Here is a 19,465-nt window from a genome sequence, read left to right on the forward strand (position 1 = left end):
AAGTTAAAATCCCCTCCTATCACAACTTTCTGTTTCTTACATCGGTCTGCTATCTCACTACAGATTTGTTCCTCCAATTCTCTCTGACTATTGGGCAGTCTATAATACAACCCTATTAGTGTGGCCACACCTTTCCTGTTCCTCAGCTCCACCCATATGGCCTCTGTAGACGAGCCCTCCGGGCTATCTTGTCTCCGCACAGCTGTGATACCTTCCCTTACTAGTAATGCCACTCCTCCCTCTTTCATCCCTCCCCTTCTATCACGTCTGAAACAACGGAACCCCAGGACATTAAGCTGCCAGTCCTGCCCCTCCTGCATCCAAGTCTCACTAATAGCAATAATGTCATAATCCCACATGTCAATCCACGCCCTAAACTCATCTGCCTTACCTACAATACTCCTTGCATTGAAATAGATGCACCTGAGAACATTTCTATCATGTACAAACCTTTGATTTCTGTTCATACCTGCAGTCCTCACATGACTTTTTTCCTCCTCCACCTCACTATCTGTTCTAACACTCTGGTTCCCCTCCCCCTGCAAATCTAGTTTAAAGCCCCCCAGAGCAGCACTAGCAAACCTACCCACAAGAATGTTTGTCCCCCTCCAGTTCAGGTGCAATCCATCCCGTCAGAACAGGTCCAACCTTCCCTGGAACAAAGCCCAATTGTCTAGAAACGTGAAGCCCTCCCTCCTGCACCATTTCCTTAGCCACGTGTTTAGCTGCATAATCCTCCTATTTCTAGCCTCACTAGCTCATGGCACATGTAGCAATCCTGAGATTGCAGCCTTGGAGGTCCTGTCCTTCAACTCTGCACCTAATTCTCTAAACTCTCTTTACAGGACCTCCTCCCTTTTCCTATCCACGTCATTGGTCCCTATGTGGACCACAACATCTGGCTGCTCACCCTCCCTCCTGAGAATATCGAGAACTCGATCCAAGATATCATGGACCCTGGCACCAGGGAGGCAACAGACCATCAGGGATTCTTGATCTCTCCCACAGAACCTCCTATCTGTCTCCCTAACTATCGAATCCCCTATCACTACTGCTCTCTTTTTTTGCCTCCTTCCTTTCTGAGCTGAGGGTCCCATCTCAGTGCCAGAGACAGGACCACTGCCACTTGTCCCTGGTAGGTCATCCCCACCAGCAGTATCCAAAACAGTATACTTATTGTTGATGGGAACGGCCACAGGGGTGCTCTGACCTGTCTGTCTATACCCCTTCCCTTTCCTGACGATCTTCTTGCAAAGCTGATTTGACATCTGCCCTTCCAACTTGGAGCAACTTAACCTGACTGGTGCACTGTGTGAGCCGTGCAGCAAAACCTGGTAACTATGCGCAGAAAGAATCCTCACCACCTACTCTATTTAAGTGGATCTTCAATAAATTGCAAAATATTTGCAGATTGATTAGGCAGTCAGTGGGTTCTATGTGATTGTTTTATGGGTAAAAGGAAGCGTCTCTCGGAGTGGAGGGTGGTGTTTGAGTCAGATCCGCTGAGCACAGGAACAGGCCCTTCGGCTCACGATGTCTGGCCGAACATGATGCCAAATTAAACTAAATCTCTTCTGCCTGCACATGATCCATATCCCTACATTTCCTCCATATTCATGTGTGTATCCAAAAGCTTCTTAAATGTCACTATTGTATCTGCTTCCAACACTACCCCTAGCAGCCTGTTGCAGGTGCCTACCACTCTGTGTAAAAAAAAACTTGTGCTGCATGTCTCCCTTAAACTTTCCCCCTCTCACCTTAAATGCATGTCTTCTAGTATTTGACATTTCCACCCTGGGAATAAGATTCTGACTGTCTACCCTATCTATGCCTTTCATAATTTAATAAACTTCTGTCAGGTCTCCCCTCAGCCTCTGACTTTCCAGAGAAAACAACCCAAGTTTTGTCCATCCTCTCCTTATCGCTCAAACCCTCTAATCCAGGCAGCATCCTGGTAAACCTCTTCTGTACCCTTTCCGAAGCCTCCACATCCTTCCTGTAATGGGGCGACAATATGTCCAGAGGCTAAAGTACTGCAAGGAAATTGTTCCATAAACAATAAAAAGGTAATGATCAAATAACGGGTTTTAATTATGTGGATTGAAGGGTAAATATGGCCAGGATACCAACAATTCTCTTCTTCCAAAACTATTGTGGAATATTTACAATCACCTGAGCATGCAGATGATATCTTATTCTAAAAGTTCTGGCAGTTCAACACTCCCTCAGTATTGTCAGCCTAGACTGTGTGCACAAGTTTCTGGAGTGGGGTTTCAGTCCATGAAAACCTCTTCTCTTTCCCAGTGATTATTTAAAGAAACACATGCAATCTCTGGCTTGGTTTCCATAGACTGAGTTTATTAGCAGTATAACAGATGCAAACTTGTATGATTTACAGTTTGGTTATAGTTTATAATGTTGATAATATCCAGCGAATATATATAGAAATAGATCTCCATTTTGCGGTTTACATCGTTAATTCCTAGAAGAGAAAGAAAAGAGGATAATTAAACAGGTGAAGAGGCTTGTTTACCCTTCCCTGATCACTCTCAGCAGATTGTCTCATCCATATGACTCCAAAAAGTTGGTTCTAACTTACTCAACCAGTAAAATGAATAAGCAGGCAGTTCATTGATGAGCATTTTAGATAGCACTATCTGAATCTTTCCATTTTCAATTTAAGCCTACCTTTCTGAGCAGCTATCAAATAAGAAAACTAGGTTTAATATTGATCAAAGGAAGATGCTGGCACAAGATCTATCAGGAGAGAATTGGAAGCTGAAGGTGTACATTTTTGGCTATCCTTTGTGTCATTAGTAAAGTTGAGAGTTCCTTCCTGCCCCAACTCACTTTGTCAACCACAGCCACTGCCACCCATCACCCTCCACCCCATCCCCTGACACCTTACCCCCTCTGACCCTTTCATGATTGGCTGCCATAATTTCCACAGGTACTCCAAGTATATAACCATCCCAAACTAGGTCTTTCAGGACTCATTCAGCACCATGCTAATAAGGTCTGGCCTGAGTCCACCAGAGGCAGGTGGCATTCCTGCCATTGGATAAAATCTCCCTTGGGTTCATTGCCCACACACCTGTGAGAAGATATTTTCTGATTGTGGGCAATGCAAATAAGGCCTTTTTTATTGTCAATTCGTGGGAAAAAAATTTGAGTGCTCAACTAAGGCCAGAGAGGACTTAAAGAGTGAGCCAGGCATTGTTTGACTGGAGTCAAGTAATCCAGGATGTATCAGGTTCCAATTCCTTTTCCCAGAAGTTGATCAATGAATCTGTTGAAATTCCAACAACAACCCAATTGTTTAAAATATCAGTTTTTGTTGTTTGTTGCTGCAAAGTATTCCCAATTTTTTATTTACATTTCAGTCATATGTGGTAAATTTGTTTTTCTTTCAGGCAATGAAATGGACAGTCCCAGACTCATCTCCCTCAAGGCTCTTCCAACCTGCAGGGATGGGAGACGTTCACCTGATTGAGTAGGGGCAAACTAATGCAGGGTCCAGGCGTGAATGGTCAGAAAGAGTATCTGAACCCACTTAAAGCAAACCATCTTTTCTTAAGTAGATAGGGAAGATAGTTTAGAAAGAAAAAGAATGAATACAAAGACAACTATAAAACAATAATGGAAATTCCAGAGCATCTCACCATTATAGCATTGACAATATCATTCTTGTTGTGCCTGAGAGCTCGCACAGCTTTTCCTCTTGAGACATTTGCCTGGGCCATTACCAGCTCTATGTCTCTAGCTTCAAGTCCCGTTTCATCCAGCTGAAAGTTAAGTACATGGCAAAGAATTTAATGGTCCAGTCCCCTTTACTCTTGGGTCCTCCCTCACAAGGATTACTGCCAAACTGGATTAAGCACCTACTGTATAGTTATCTCCCAATAAGCCTGGAGTTCAATTTATTTGTGAGCATACCAAGGCATGTCATCCAAACTGAGTCCAGTCCCCCTCTTACTTTCAGCACAGGGAATCCAACCAGCCCCACAAATTATACCAGGACAATGAATTCAGGTCCTTTGAGCACTGTATTCAAAATGAATCTGAGCTGCAGTCTTTATCTTTTAAAGATCATCTAATGATATGTGACTATCACTGCTTTGTTGCCCTAAAAAGGTGATTTGGAACTTTCAAGTCTAAATTATATTAAGTTAAAATATGAGTTTTCTGTTTTCTATAACTCAGGAAGACATGTGATGCATGTGTCACAGGGAGATAAGAATTTATGGAACAGAAGAGTCTACAGGACCAAATAATTCATTTTCAATCTCCTACCATCACCCTGAATTCTATCAACCTCTCTATTTGTCTTAAATAAAAACAGAAAATGCCAGAAACAGACAGCATGTCAGGTGGCATTTGTTGGAGTAGAAACAGAATTAACATTTCAAGTTGAAGACCCTTTACCCAAACGTTAACCTGAAACTTTAACTCGGTTTTCTTTTTACATATGCTGCTTGACATGTTGAGTATTTCCAGCATTTTCTCTTTTCATTTCAGAATTCCAGCCTCTGCAGTTTTTTGATTTTCTATTGCTGTCTGCCTTAACTCTACTTGTTCATTCTATTTTGATATCTTTGACTAGTTAATTAATTCCACAGTCAAATTTGACTGGGTATTAAGGATCACACCCTCCCCATCCTGAGTCCTTTCTGCTTATTCATAATTTCCTCAGTTTTAATGAGTCCTTTGGGATTTAACTACCTTAACTACCTTTCACAGTCACCACATTAGAAATGATGAAAGGATAATAATGGAAACTACTTTGTATCAAAAAATTCACTTTAGAATTACATTTTACTTTAGCCCTTCAGTAAAGTATATAAAAGTAAAAACATGCAATTGTGGTTGTAAGGTAATAATTGTAATAACAACAGAAAATGCTGGACAGGCTCAGCAGGTCAGGTAGCATCTGTGGAGATAGTGTTAACATTTCAGACTGAAGTCCTTTCATCAGGAAGATGAAATTTCATTGACCTGAAACATTGACTCTGTTTCTGTCTCCACAGATATTGCCTGACCTGCTGAGTATTTCTGGCATTTTCTGTTTTTACCTCATGTTCCAGCAACTGCAGTATTTTGATCTTAGATAATATTTGGAGAGGCTCAAAAATGTTGTCATGTCACAGTACTATTCATATGCATACACATACATGGTCATTCTTTCTATGTACTTAGGGTAATAAGTTATTTTATGTTATTGTTTGTGATCATTCTGCATAGAACCTACTGAGTCTTTAGTATGTTGAAGTAATAATAACTTTTGTAAAAGCTACGATGAAGATTATGGAGCAGGTTATGTAATGGTATTTAGCTGGGACTGTTGCAATGTGAGATTACAATAGTGGGAAGGAAGAGGGTGATAAAAATTTGTGTTCCAATGGCTGTAATGTTCAAGGCTTGAATCCAAAATGTCCCAGAAACATTTTACCTCCTCTTCCTCGCTCTCCTCCTTAATGCTGAGAGTTGGAGTTGTTTCAGGGATCAAAGTTGCATGTTCAATGGGAACTTTGAACTTTTCAGCAGCTGCTTTATGAGCCTGCTGGGACAGATCTTCAATCTGGAATAAGAGGAAACAAGAGAAAGACTTGTATTTACATAGTGCCTATTAGGAACCAAAGGCTTCTCAAAGTGCTTTTGAAGTTTAGTCAATATTGAAAACACAACATCAATTTATACACAACATGATCCCACAAACGGCAATGAAATAAATCAGTCAAAAGATCTGATTTTGGAGACACTGGATGAAAAAAAGATGTTGGCCAGGGCATAAGAGAACTCCCCATTTCTATCAGTGTCTTGAGATCTTTAATGGCCCTTTTAGAGTGCAGATGAAAGATTGTAACTGGAATTATTGCACTGGAATTTAGCCAGCTGGTTCACAGGTCCAAGTCCAGAGACTGAGGTTGGCTTCACAACCTTGTAACTCTAACTCAGAGGCGAGAGTGTTCTGCTTGGCATTAACAAATGCAGGCATTGATACCACTTTCTTTGCTTAGTTATTTCTCTGCCTCCCATCTCATTGAAACATAGAATATTTTTACAGGGTTTGACAGGATAGATACAGGGGTGATGTTTCCACTGGGTGTCTTAGGGTAACAGTATCAAAATAAGGGGTTGACCATTCAGGAGAGGTGAGAGGTAATTTCCTTCACCCAGTGGGTAGTGGACCTTTGGAGTTCTTCACCTAGTAGGTCAGTGGAACACATTGAGTGAGTATATTAAAAAGAGAGCAATAGTTTTTGGATACCAAGAGAATCAAGGGATGTAGGATTAATGAAGGAAAGTGGTGCAGAGGTGAAAGATTAACCTTGGTCTTGTTGAATGGCAAAGCAGGTACAAGAGACCAAGTGGCCTTAATCCTGTTTTTATTTCTTACCTCCTGAAATTCTCCAACTGAATTTATGGACCATAACCCCCCTCTAAGAACCTCAATCTTTATGAAATGGGCTGATGCAGCTGGGGAATTCCCATCCGAGCAGAATCCAAGTTGAAAGTGGCTTTGTACCATAGACTGCATGCAGTCCAGCCACAAGCATGCACACTGAGACTGCCATGAACACAAATGGCCCCAAGCTCTGCTGTTGAGCAGGACAGAAAATGAATACAGAATGCCTCAGCTGAGCCTGCCTTTCTACTTCTGTGGCAAGAGCTCTGAAACACCTGTGGTCCTTGAGCAAGTCATTGGGGAGGACTTCAGTTGTACGGAGGGAGGAAATTGGAAGCATTGAGGTTGGTGCATTCTCAATAGATGAAGTTCTTTTGGGGTATTAAACAAAATTTCAGAAAAGATGTTGAAGCAATTTGGCCACAGTCTAATCGAATGGCAACACAAGCTCAAGGATGTGAATAGTGCAGTCATGTACCTATGCTCTCCCTGTGTTATTATGTAGTTATAATAAAAAAACTACATTTCCCAGTAGGCAATGCAAGGGGTCACATGGGCAGAACAGGAAGTGGCTGTAAAAGAGTGGGCAAGCAAGCCAGCCTGTCTGTTGCAGTCAGTCTGTTGTTGTTGTTGTTTTAATAAATGTTCAGGTGTTAAACCCACGCCAAGTTTGTACCTTGATGAAGAACAAATATAACACTCCCCATTTCACAGTCCCATCATACATTCCCAGGGCAGATACAGAACAGAGTTGATGCAAAGTAAAATGCCCTCCCAGTATTTAAACAAGCCCCATATTCAGAGCAGAGTCTCCAATATATCTGATCCTCATGCTTTCTTTAAACAGTTAATATTCAGTGCTACTAAAGGACCCAATCATTTATTTGTTTTCACAGTTAGTAACAAATCCTTACCTTTGCTTCCCCAAAGACAATGTAGATGTCAGACACTGGACTCTTGAAAACATCTGGTTTTGTTATGACAAACAGGATGTTTTTAGACTTTCTGATTGTTATCCTTGTCACACCATGTACCTGTCGCAGACCGAGCTTGGACATAGCCTGGGAAAGGGTTTGTGGGGTGGGATGGGTTAGATGAGTAGGAGAGAGGGAATGAGAGTCAGAAACAGGGACAGAGCATGAGAGAGAGAAAGAAAGAGCATAATAGTGTGAAAGAGAAATACAGATAACACAAGCAAGATGGGTAGATAGTGAGTGATCACAGGAGATATAAAAGGGGAGAACAAGAGAAACAAAAAGAGACAGTGAAGGGCAGGAAGGGGAGGGATAAGATGGAGAGAGTGAGATGGGAGAATTGAAGAAGAAGAAAAGAGGAAGGCAGAAATATGATAGATCAGTGAGATAGAATAGGAAGTATTAAAATGGAAAGCAATATATCACAGAGTGATGACGGGTGAACAGAATGAGTTAGAGAGAAGAAAACAGTAAGAGAAAAACAGAGAGAGAGAGACGGGAAAGATAAGAGGGAAAAGATTGATTATAAGTCAGAAAAAAATGCAGAGAATAACAGACAGAGAAAGATAATCTTTATTACAACACATTTTTAAAATCCATATGGAAGAGTGCAGGTTGTTAGTTGTTCAATAACTTTCCTCCTGGCATTTGATATGGTGGAGTGGATTCAAAAGTCACTAAATTTGGAGACCAACATGAAACTTGGCTCTTGCATTGATCCATGCATTGTAGGTTGTGTACTTGGTGTCATTACCTGCCAGTAAGCCTCTAAACAATTGCCCAGGACATTGAATTTTGTTGGATACTCAGTTGGTATCTATGAAACTCAGCGAATCCCCCTTGTTACCCTCAGTGCTTCTTCCAAGAAGATGTTTAGTGTGGAGAAGCACTCATTCATGAGCTGAAGGCAAGTAAAAGAATAGAGCATACCCAGGGCAGTTGATGGAGGTACTTGAGACATTGGCCGAAAGGTATAATTCTGTGAGTAAGCCTCTATGCATATTTGTTCACAAGTCAACACAACCATATTAAGGTGCTTGTCTGTTTATGTGTCTACACTTCTATATCTAGGTTCATGCTAGACAGCTCTTGCCAAACAAGCCCATGGAACTTCTCTAAAAATTTAGTCATATGTCTCCCAATGTTAGTGACAAGGTCTTTGTAGGATGGTTAGGCTACGTACGTATGCTTTTGTTATGTTAAAATCTGGTGCCTAGGTTGATATTGGGTGATTATTCAGATTACTAGAAATATAACCACTATGCTCTCTTATTCCTATTGCATGACCACATGTTTGTATTCATGCTTATATGTGTGTAACAGCCTCGTAGATAGATGCATGCTTGTTCATCTCTCTAAACACATGTCCAGGTGAATGTTGGTTCATATATCTATATTCATGCCTGTCCGAGTGTACACACACAGATATCTAGTTGCATATTTGTACCTGTGTCAGCACAAACACATATAAGTGTATTTTGTTCATGTCTATACATGCATCACCAGGCACATGCCTGTTTTTGTGTCTTTACATGCAAGTCTGGGTTCATGTTTATGGTCTATACACCTGTGTCCAAGTGCATATTTGTTCATGTCCATACAAGTATTTTTGGTATTGGTATTGGTTTATTATTGTCATTTGTATCGAGGTACAGTGAAAAATTTGTCTTGCATACCAATCATACAGATCAATTCATTACACAGTGCAGTTACATTGAGTTAGTACAGAGTGCATTGAGGTAGTACAGGTAAAAACAAAAACAGTACAGAGTAAAGTGTCACAGCTACAGAGAAAGTGCAGTGCAATAAGGTGCAAGGTCACAACAAGGTAGATCGTGAGGTCAGAGTCCATCTCTTTTGGATGCATATTTGTATCTGCACACCTGTGTCTTGGCACATGACTGTTCAGGTACACTTGTGTCTAGCTGCATCCCTGTTCACACATCCATACAACTTTGTCTAAGGGCATACTTTGACTCACCTTTCGCGCCTTCTTTTCACTCCGGCTCTGTTTAGCTTTACTCACAGGCTCATCACCAATCCCCACTGCTTGTGCCAACTGTGACTAGAAGTGATATTTTTTTCAAAAAACAAGAACAAATTGTACTTAATTTTCACAGACATTGTCTACATCAATGGGATGAGATTCAAAGTATTCTTGCTGTGTCAATATCAACCATTGCCTGTTTAGATATAACGTGGGTTAGATACAGTGGAAAGGATTATCCTCCACTGACTCCTTAATCACTCTCAGGGCAGCTACAACACAGGTATGTGAATCCTGAACTCCACTCTTCCCTCTGTCTCCTGCAGTGATATAGTCTGCCACATATTATAGCCAATATGCTATAATGAGAAAGAACAGGTACATGCCTATTCACATGACTAACCTGCCTATTTACAGAGGAAGAACAGAGTGAGCTGGGGATCCCTGAAGGTAACAAGACAAGTCAACAAGGCTACTAAATACACATGTGAGATCCTTGGTTTTATTAATACAAGGACAGACCAAATAAGTTATGATAAACTTTTATAAATCACCAGTTAAGACACAGTTGGAACTTTGTAGCCAATCATCAGCACCACACTTAAGAAAAGATATTAAGGATTTGGAAAAGGAGAAGTGCAGAGGAAATGTATTAAAATGGTGTGAGGATTTAATGGTTAAGAATAAAGAATATACACAGATATCCATTAGAAATGTTCTCCTGCTACTCATTACTAATAAAAGATTATACAAACAAATCTCATTTCTTGGCTTCTGATGTTATACTTGGCTTCTGATGTTTAGTTCCATTGATTTTTATCAGGTTGCAAAGGGACGAATTTCTACCCCAAGTCTGATTCAGTTACAAATTCTACTTCTGTATCTGCTTTTATTCTGCCAGCTTTTTAAAAGCTGGAGGAATTACTGCCACCCTGCTTTCCTCATAGTTCAGCAAGGGAAGTGTGGCAGTAATTCCTCCAAGATTTTATCTGCTTTCTTTCTGAAAGCTACTGGTGAATCTACTTCCAGCACTGATTCAGACAGTGGAGCCTAGATCATAAAAACATTTGATGCAAAATGAAAAATTATTTTAGGTGATTTTCAATTGCCTTTTATCTGTGTCTCACTATTATTGACATTTCTTACACTGAGAATAGTTTTCTCCTGAGTTACACTATTGCAGCCTTCTGCAAGTCTAACATGTCTATATCTTCGTATCCTCTTTAGACATAGGTGAGGTGCCAGAAGGCTGGAGACTAGCCAATGCTGTTCTTCTGTTTAAGAAGGGCGACAGGGACAAACCAGAAAATTATAGGCTGGTAAACCTTACAAATTATTGGAAGAGATTCTTAGGGACGGGATTTTCTTGCATTTGGCAAAGCATGGACATATGAGGGATAGTCAGCAGGGGAGATCCTGTCTCACAAACTTGATCGAGTTTTTTGAGAAAGTGATGAAAATGATTGTTAAGGGTAGAGCAGTGGAAGTTCTCCACATGGACTTTAGTAAAGCATTTGACAGGGTCCCTAATGGTAGGCTGGTCCAGAAGATTAAGGCACCTGGGATTCATGGAGACTTGGTAAATTGGATCCAAAATTGCCTTGGTCATAGAAGAGGGGAGTTTCACTGAATGGAAGTCTGTGACCAGTGGTGTTCCTCAAGAATCAGCGCTGGGAACTCTGTTGTTTGTAACATATATCAATGATCTGAATGAAAATGTAGATGGTCTGATTAGTAAGTTTGCAGGTGACATGAAAATTGTTAGAGCTGTAGATAGCAAGGAAAGTTGTCAAAGGATACAGCAGGATATAGATCAGTTGGAAATTTGTGTGGAGAAATGGCAGATGGAGTTTAATCAGGACAAATGCAAGGTCAAATGCAAAAAGGAAAATATACTGTAATTGGCAGGATCCTTTTGAGCAATGATGTACATAGGGATATTGGGGTGCAAGTCCATAACTCTCTGAAAGTGGCAACACAAGTGGATAGAGTGTTAAAGAGGGTGTATGGCATGCTTGCCTTCATTGGTCAAGGTATTGAGTATAAAAGTTGGGAACTCATGTTGCAGCTGTATAGAACTCTGGTCAGCCCACATTTGGAGTATTGTGTGCAGTTCTGGTCCCCACATTACAGAAAGGACATGAAGGCTTTGGAGGAGGTGCAGCGGAGGTTCACCAGGAAAGTTGCCAGGATTAGAGTGTATCAGCTGTAGGGAAAGGATGGACAAATTTGGGTTGTTTTCTCTGAAGTGGCGGAGGCTGAGGAGGGACCTGACAGAAATTTATAAAATTATGAGAGGCTTCGATAAGGTGGATGGTCAGAGTCTTTTTCCTAGGGTGAAAATGTCAAATACCAGAGGGTGTATGTTTAAGGTGAGAGGGAAAAGTTTTAAGGAGATTTGCAATGCATGTTTTTTACACAGAGATTGGTTGATACCTGGGAGGTGGTAGAAACAGATACAATAGCAATGTTTAAGAAGCATTTAGAGAGATACCTGGACAGTCAGGATATGAGGGATGTGGGATATGGACCACGTGCAGCAGATGGGTTTAGTCTAATTTGGCATCATGGTTGCGCAGACATGGTGGGCTGAAGGGCCTGGTCTTGTGCTGTAGTGTTCTAAATCTGATCAAATCTCCCCTTGATTTTCACTGCTCTTTAAAAAAACTTTTATTTTCTCAAGTCTCTCCCTGTAATAGGAATTATTTAATCCTTGTATGATTGCACGAATCTTCATCACTTGTTAATCTCTAGAAATCTTTGGAGCAATTCCTTAGTCCTAGAGCAAGGCAGCATGGATACAGGCCCTTCAGCCCAACCAGTCCATGCAGACCACGGTGCCCACCCAGCTAGTCCCAATTTCCTGCGTTCAGCCCAGATCCCTCCAATCCTCGCCCTGCCATGTATCTATCAAGTGCTTCTTAAATGATACTACTGTACCTGCCTCAACCACTTCTTCTGGCAGCTCGTTCCATATACTGACCACCCTCCGGCTGAAAAACTTTCTCCTTTCAAATCTTTCCCCTTTTAATTAAGTACAACATTAATAAATATGACAATTCTTTGTTTTTTGACAGAACAGTACTCCAATAAAGCAGAAAATACAGAATCCTTCAATTGATAGATACTTATTTCTGTTTCCAGCCACTTTAATTTCTCTCTTTATTATTAATTTCTTTGCTGGATGTAGATATCAATAGGAATACTGTCTATCTCTAATTGCCCCCGAACTGTAAAGGCAGTTATAAGTCAACATGGATGTGGTCTACATGGATTTTAGTAAGGCGTTTGACAAGGCTCCACATGGTAGGCTTCTTCAGAAGGTCAGAGGGCAAGGGATCCAGGGAGGCTTGGCCGTGTGGATTCAGAATTGGCTTGCCTGTAGAAAGTAGAGGGTTGTGGTGGAGGGATTGCATTCAGATTGGAGGGCTGTGACTATTGGTGTCCCACAAGGATCGGTTCTGGGACCTCTACTTTTTGTGATATTTATTAATGACTTGGATCAGGGGGTGGAAGGGTGGGTTAGCAAGTTTGCAGACGACACAAAAGTCGGTGGTGTTGTGGATAGTGTGGAGGGCTGTCGAAGCTTGCAGAGCTGGGCTAAGAAGTGGCAGATGGAGTTCAATCCGGAGAAGTGTGAGGTGGTACACTTTGGAAGGACTAACTCCAAAGCGGAGTACAAGACTAATGGCAGGATTCTGGGGACTGTGGAGCAGAGGGATCTGGGGGTTCATATCCACAGATCACTGAAAGTTGCCTCACAGGTGGATAGGGTAGTTAAGAAAGCTTATGGGATGTGGGATGTTAGCTTTCATAAGTCGTGGGATCGAGTTTAAGAGCCGCGAGGTAATGATGCAGCTCTACAAAACTCTGGTTAGACCACATTTGCGAGTACTGCATTCAGTTCTGGTCACCTCATTATAGGAAGGATGTGGAAGTGTTGGAAAGGGCGCAGAGGAGACTTACCAGGATGCTGCCTGGATTGGAGATTATGGATTATGAGGAGAGTCTAAGGGAGCTAGGGCTTTACTCATTAGAGAGAAGAAGGATGAGGGGAGACATGATAGAGGTACACAAAATATTAAGAAGAATAGATAGAGTGGACAGCCAGTGCCTCTTTCCCAGGGCACCAATGCTCAATTCAAGAGGGCATGGCTTTAAGGTAATGGGTGGGAAGTTCAAGGGAGATATCAGAGGGAGGTTTTTCACCCAGAGAGTGGTTAGTGCATGGAATACGCTGCCTGGGGCGGTGGTGGAGGCTGATACGTTGGTCAAGTTCAAGAGGTTGTTTGATAAGCACATGGAGGAATTTAAAATAGAGGGATACGTGAGAGGAAGGGTTTAGATAGTCTTAGGCGTGGTTTAAAGGTCGGCACAACATGGCGAGCCGAAGGGCCTGTATTGTGCTGTATTGTTCTATGGTTCAACCACACTGATGGATCTGGAATCACATTTAGGCCAGGCAAGGTAGAGACAGCAGATTTCTTTCTCTGAAGGAGGTTTATGAATCAGGCAGGTTTTTACATTAATCCAATAGCTTTATTTCCTGTTGAAAACCTAGCATAAAGCTGCTCAGGTAAAAATTGACAAAGCTAGTCCCATTTACTAGCATTTGGCCCATAACCTTCTAAACTTTCCAATCCATGTACCTGTCCAACTGTCTTTTAATTGTTGTTATTGTGCCTTGGCCTTCTCAGTCCACTTCCACTAGGACTCAGGATATAAGGTAGTGGGTTCAACAATGTTGGAACCCTAGAACCAGTGAAGTGTAGCAATCTCATACTCCAGAGGTCAAACACTGATTACATCAATTTGTATTTCCTTTCCACAATGTCACTGTAGTACATTGTCAAGAAGTTGCATAACAGAGACATGGAGTAGCCATTTTGTGTAAAACTCACTAAAGGTGGTTTGCATAGACGTAGTGGATCCCAGATGCTTCCACCAAGTAGTTCTCATGAATGACCTATAAGACTTTTCATGAGAAGAACCCAGGTCACAAATCAAAATTACCCAAGTTTTGGGGAAGGTCCTCACACCATAGGCAATCAAAACTATGCAAATAAAGCATTCACATTAATGTCTATACCACACACCTGTTCCTGTCCAGCTAGTGGAACAGAAACCTCAGGCTCCTCAAGCTCAGGTACCGAATCATCGCTGTCCGATTCATTGCAAGACCCTGGGAACACAGAACAGCAGCAGTAGTGAGACTAGGTCATCTGAAAAGTAGACTTAAGAAAAAGAAAGATCATTTTAAATAGGAAATACAATCACCAATTTGCCCCAGGCAGAGGTAAATCTGAATGTTAATCAGTGCTTCATTTAATCCGTAGTGCAGAATTCTATAGCCTCAAACCACAGGACTGAGGAATACAGGGAGAAGCTGTCTCATCTTTTGCTTAGAATAGTTTATTGAATTAACAACATGCTTTATCAAACCAAAACTTATAAGCTGTATTTCTCTGCCATATGCATGCTACTCCAGTGGTCACATAATACTATTCTTCAAATAATGCAAGCAAAACAATAGGTCAAAAGTAAACATCCAAAATAAGTTTCCTATCTCCTTGGCTTTGCTTTGGTACAAAGTCTTCCAGATACTAGGTCGGCAGACTGTTCTTCCAGATCTGGTTGTCCTAACTATCTATTCTTGATCTGCTAGATGAAAGCAATTGTGGAGGTACCAGAAGGCACAGTACTAGGGTTAGCAATGTGTCCTCCAGTATCTTCACAATTGCTTCCATCAAGCCAGCCTCTTCAGTAGTCTTTCTGAGATGGGGCCTTTTCCTTTAATGTGGGATTCCTACTTCTGATGTGACTGCATGATCTGGGGTGTGGTGTGTGTTGATGCAATATCTGGTGTTCACCTAATGGGCTTTACCCTCATTGTGCCCCCAACTTTTACTGATGATGTCTTTGGCATTTCTGTTGTGATGTTGTGCCTATCTTCTTTTGGCCACTTCTGCTTCGAGCAGCCTTTCTGTTGTTGGGAATAGAGTTTTACTTCATCTACTCACAAGTTACTGCAATAAGACTTGTAATCCATTCTATTGAGGTATTGCAGAAGCCTAGAGTGCTCAAAGAGGGCTCAAATGTGATGGTGATGATTTAGCCTCTGCCAGTGTTTCTGGTGGAAAGTAAGGTGACGATGTCCGATGATCAAACTGCCTGCCATTTGAGAACCTTGCAAAATTGTCTCCTGTGAATATCTCCAAAAAAGTTATCATCAGATATATTTTCTCCTCCAGGTGAAGCAGATTTGGTCCAACTTTGGCCCAGAGTCTACCTGAGGCTTGGTGAGAGTGACTCTTTGGTTGGTTCCTTTCTAGGGATCTGGAGGGCTTGTATTTCTGTACTCAGTCTCTGGCAGTAGAAAATGTCTCTTATTCTGCCACAGTAGCCATTCACTGTTGGATGTGAAGAGTGAAAGTATCTGATCTTATTGTACCTTCAAAGTTTGGGTACAATTACCCCTTTCGCCTCTGAAGATCAGGTCACCTTGGGCATCCATTTCATCTTTCAGATGGAAATATGGCCTGAGAAAAAGTCAACCCATGAAGTGTCTCTTTTCATCCTGTCTGAATTATATTATCCTGTATGGTGACCTTCTTGACTTCCTGCATTACCTTTTGAGTGATCAGAAGTATCACCAGCTGCTTGTCTCAAATTCAATATTCTCCATGTAGCTTTTGTCCTTGAAACAGATGTCTTGACTACTTGAATATCTTTGTCTAGACAGTACCAAATTTTTAAATTGTCTACATCCTTGCACATATTCTCTGTAACCTCACTGGTGCTCATGAGTAAATTCATTGGGTTTACTCATGAGTGCACACATACAGACTGCTCGTATGTGTCTTCTTGAAAGTTCTCAGGAACAAAGATCACAGAAAGCAGCTCCTCCATAATTTGTGCATAATCACCACACCTTTCAAAAGAGCTCTGCTTGTCTTTGTAAAGATCTACAGTCTACTTTTATATTTCTTTACTCACATTTTCTACTGGTCCATTTTTGCTGAATTTTAAAGTACTCCCATTCCTCAGGTCTGCTACTTTTTATGACATCTCTGTAGATCTAACACTATCCTTAATGTTTTGTTAGCCTTGGTTAAAATTAGACACACATGAAGGATATACTGTGTATGCTGGATACATCAGAAATGTCAATGCTTGATCTTAGGCCTGGTGCTCAGAGATCAAAGATTAATGAGGAAGCATAAGGGAGATCAAAAAAGAAAGGAACCTGCACAAACACTCTCAGGCCACAGACCTCATAAGCAAACTGAATTTCTTTTACTAAAATGATGGGGGAAAAATGTTTTAAAAAGGCCAGTTCAGCAACCCACTTTGTCTCAGCAAGCCAATAGTTCTGTACAAATAAAATCACTGTCCTTTGGTTTGACTCACATATAAATCACTCTCAAAATGGTAACAGGGACAGAGTCAGATTAATGGTGGCTCTGGGGCAGTGATTCTTCCTAACCAGAAAGCCTGAGCCATGGTCCTCCTACAAACTTCAGAAGGTAACCTCCTCATCTGCAATATTGGGATATGACCTTTATCAGTGAGGTCAACTCTTATTTCCAATCCTTCCTACTCCAAGATGATGATGATACAGTATGGGTTTGTTGGATACAGGGCATTTATGAGTCTATCATATTGATGTGGAACTGAATTCACATTGAATGTGTGACTACACCCATTTACAGTAATACTATTTTATTGTCCCTACAGTCCCATCAACTCCTATTTGATTCTACCACTCACCAACACACTAGGGGAAATTTAAAGTGACCAATTAACTTACCAGCCTGCACAACTTGGGATTTGGGAGGAAACCAGAGTATCTGGTGGAAACTCACATAGTCACAGAAAAAACATACAAACTCCATACAGACAGCACCAGAGGTCAGGATTGAACCTGGGTCTCTGGAGCTGTGAAGCAGCAGCTCTACCAGCTGTGCCACCCAATAAGACAGACCGTGTAAGGATTGCAGGTTTCTTTCCCTGAAGCACTTTTGTTATTACCTTTGTTGATAGCAGTGGTCTCAAAAGTCCTTTGCTTCAACGGAATCTGCGCATCTGCGGATTCCGATTTAACAGGGACCTCCTGGGGAGAGCTTCTTTTCCTAACATCTTCAAGTGGGATTGGGAATGGCAGCTCACTCTCGCTGGAGGAACTCGAATCTGATGGGCTGAAAGCATGACGGGTCCGACAGATGGGTTCTGTGTCCATGGACTTGGCTTCTGCTTGGATGGAGTCCAGGTGATCAACTCCAGGGCACTGCTCCAGTTTCTCAGGGATCTGTGGGACTACAAAAATACATCTTTTTAAGTTATTGCGGGATTGTATGTTCACATTGTAATTACATTTTCATGTTCGGCACAGACATTGTGGGCTGAAAGGCCTGTTTCTGTGCTGTACTGTTCTGTGTTCTATTATGAATTAAATTTATTACTTTTGACTAACCAGAAATGTAATGCAGGCCACTAAATAGGATAGTACCAAGGGTGAAAAATAACAGGAGATAAAGTCTGAAAGCATGGACACCAACCTCCGGTTTTGAAAAGTGGCCGAGTTTAGGGTTTGAACTCAAGTCTGCAAACAACTCGCTGTTTCTACATCCTGGGAATTCAGCCCATGAATGCCTGGACATCTCAAAGTGCTTTACAACCGATGAAGTGAAATCACTGTTGTAACATGGGGACACTCAGCAGCAATTGGCATGAAGCAAATTTCCACAAACATTAAATAAGTAAAACAGAGCAACATTTTTTAGGCTTTAGTTAAGGGTACTATTAACTAGGATATTACAAAATCTTTGCTGCTTTTCTTCAATTAATGCTTTAGGTCCAAGTGAAAGGGCAGATGGAACTTTAGTTTGATGTTTTATCCCAAAGAGGAGATCTCCAACAGTGCAAGATTACCTCAGTACCTCACTGAACTGTCAGCCTAGATAATGTGCTTGAACACACAAGGCAACTAAGGGCACCGAGCCAAGGCTGACATCTCAATTCATCAGAAGCATGCACTGCTTCCCTTTCAGGAAGTGACTTCTGATGCCTCAGAGCGACATCTCTTGACATGGTGACTGCTTCTCGAGTGCTTTTCATTACTGGGTATAAAGTACAAAACATCCATTAACACCTAAGAATGTAAGTAGATGTAAATTCAAATGCATCACTCACTTGGTGTGGTACTAAGTCTTGCAGTTTTGATTTGATACCCTATTTTTTCAAACAGGTTAATAACCTAAATTAGAATGGTAGACAGAGCAATGTTATACAACTAAGTTAAATATTCAGCTGTATAATGATGTTATCTTTAGAATCTACCCTTGTATAACAAATTATTGGGAATTTCCTTGAGGGAAAAGTCCAAAGCATCTGAGGCACTCATTCCAAATTCCTGCCAAAGTTTAGAGAATTAACCATCATAAAAAATGTTTGCAGTGTTCAGCCTGTGGACCAAATGCCCACTGCCATGAGGAGTCAATGTGCTGAATCAAGATGAGCATTCAGTGACATTTTCTCATGCAAAGCTGAAATCTGGAAATTTTCTCCAAAAATGTTGGTGAACAAAGGGTAAATTGAAAATTTGGAAAATAAAATTAATAATTTTTTGGTGATGTAAGGGGTTCAAGGACTATGGGTCAAAGGTGGATAACTAAGGTTAAAGTACAGATCAGCCATGATCTAACTGAATGGCAAAACAAGCTTGAGGGGCTGAATGGCCTTCTTCTGTTTCAATTATTGGCAAATTCAAAAGGTTTTACTTAGTAACAGTAAGGTTACACATTTAAAGGAGCATAAAAAGACTTTCACAAGTCTTATTCCAAAATAGGCATACATTATTTTATACAATAAGTATTGAAACTGGCGAAACATTATGTAAGAGTCTAATGCTCAGACACAAATTATATGACATGAAAATTGCTAATTCTTGGGTATTCTAATTCAACACAGCTTTTTTTGGCTGGTGGAGAAATAGCTAAAAAGTCCAAATGTTCTTCATACATTGCTATGGAAAATGTAATGGGAATCTGATTTAAGTAACCGGGATCTGAATTATCTGTTTGATGGAGAGCAACTCCA

General features: G+C 41.1%; 1 protein-coding gene across 2 annotated transcripts in view; it reads right to left on the bottom strand.

Moving 5' to 3' along the window:
• Window positions 1-2,337: 2,337 nt before the first annotated feature.
• Window positions 2,338-19,465, bottom strand: part of LOC127574517 (uncharacterized) — a 49,775-nt gene continuing 32,647 nt past the window's right edge. The window contains exons 3-9 of one of the 2 annotated variants that reach the window (XM_052023558.1): window positions 17,399-17,683; window positions 14,464-14,549; window positions 9,362-9,439; window positions 7,321-7,467; window positions 5,450-5,578; window positions 3,663-3,785; window positions 2,338-2,482 (exon numbers count right to left, since the gene is read on the bottom strand). In XM_052023558.1, the coding sequence (XP_051879518.1) occupies window positions 2,468-2,482; window positions 3,663-3,785; window positions 5,450-5,578; window positions 7,321-7,467; window positions 9,362-9,439; window positions 14,464-14,549; window positions 17,399-17,683 (863 nt within the window). In that variant the 3' untranslated portion in view covers window positions 2,338-2,467. Of the gene's footprint in view, window positions 2,483-3,662; window positions 3,786-5,449; window positions 5,579-7,320; window positions 7,468-9,361; window positions 9,446-14,463; window positions 14,550-17,398; window positions 17,684-19,465 lie in introns of both variants that reach the window. The other variant, XM_052023557.1, reaches the window with a different exon arrangement.

Source organism: Pristis pectinata, chromosome 9 (genome assembly GCF_009764475.1).
Source record: "Pristis pectinata isolate sPriPec2 chromosome 9, sPriPec2.1.pri, whole genome shotgun sequence".
NCBI lineage: Eukaryota > Metazoa > Chordata > Chondrichthyes > Rhinopristiformes > Pristidae > Pristis > Pristis pectinata.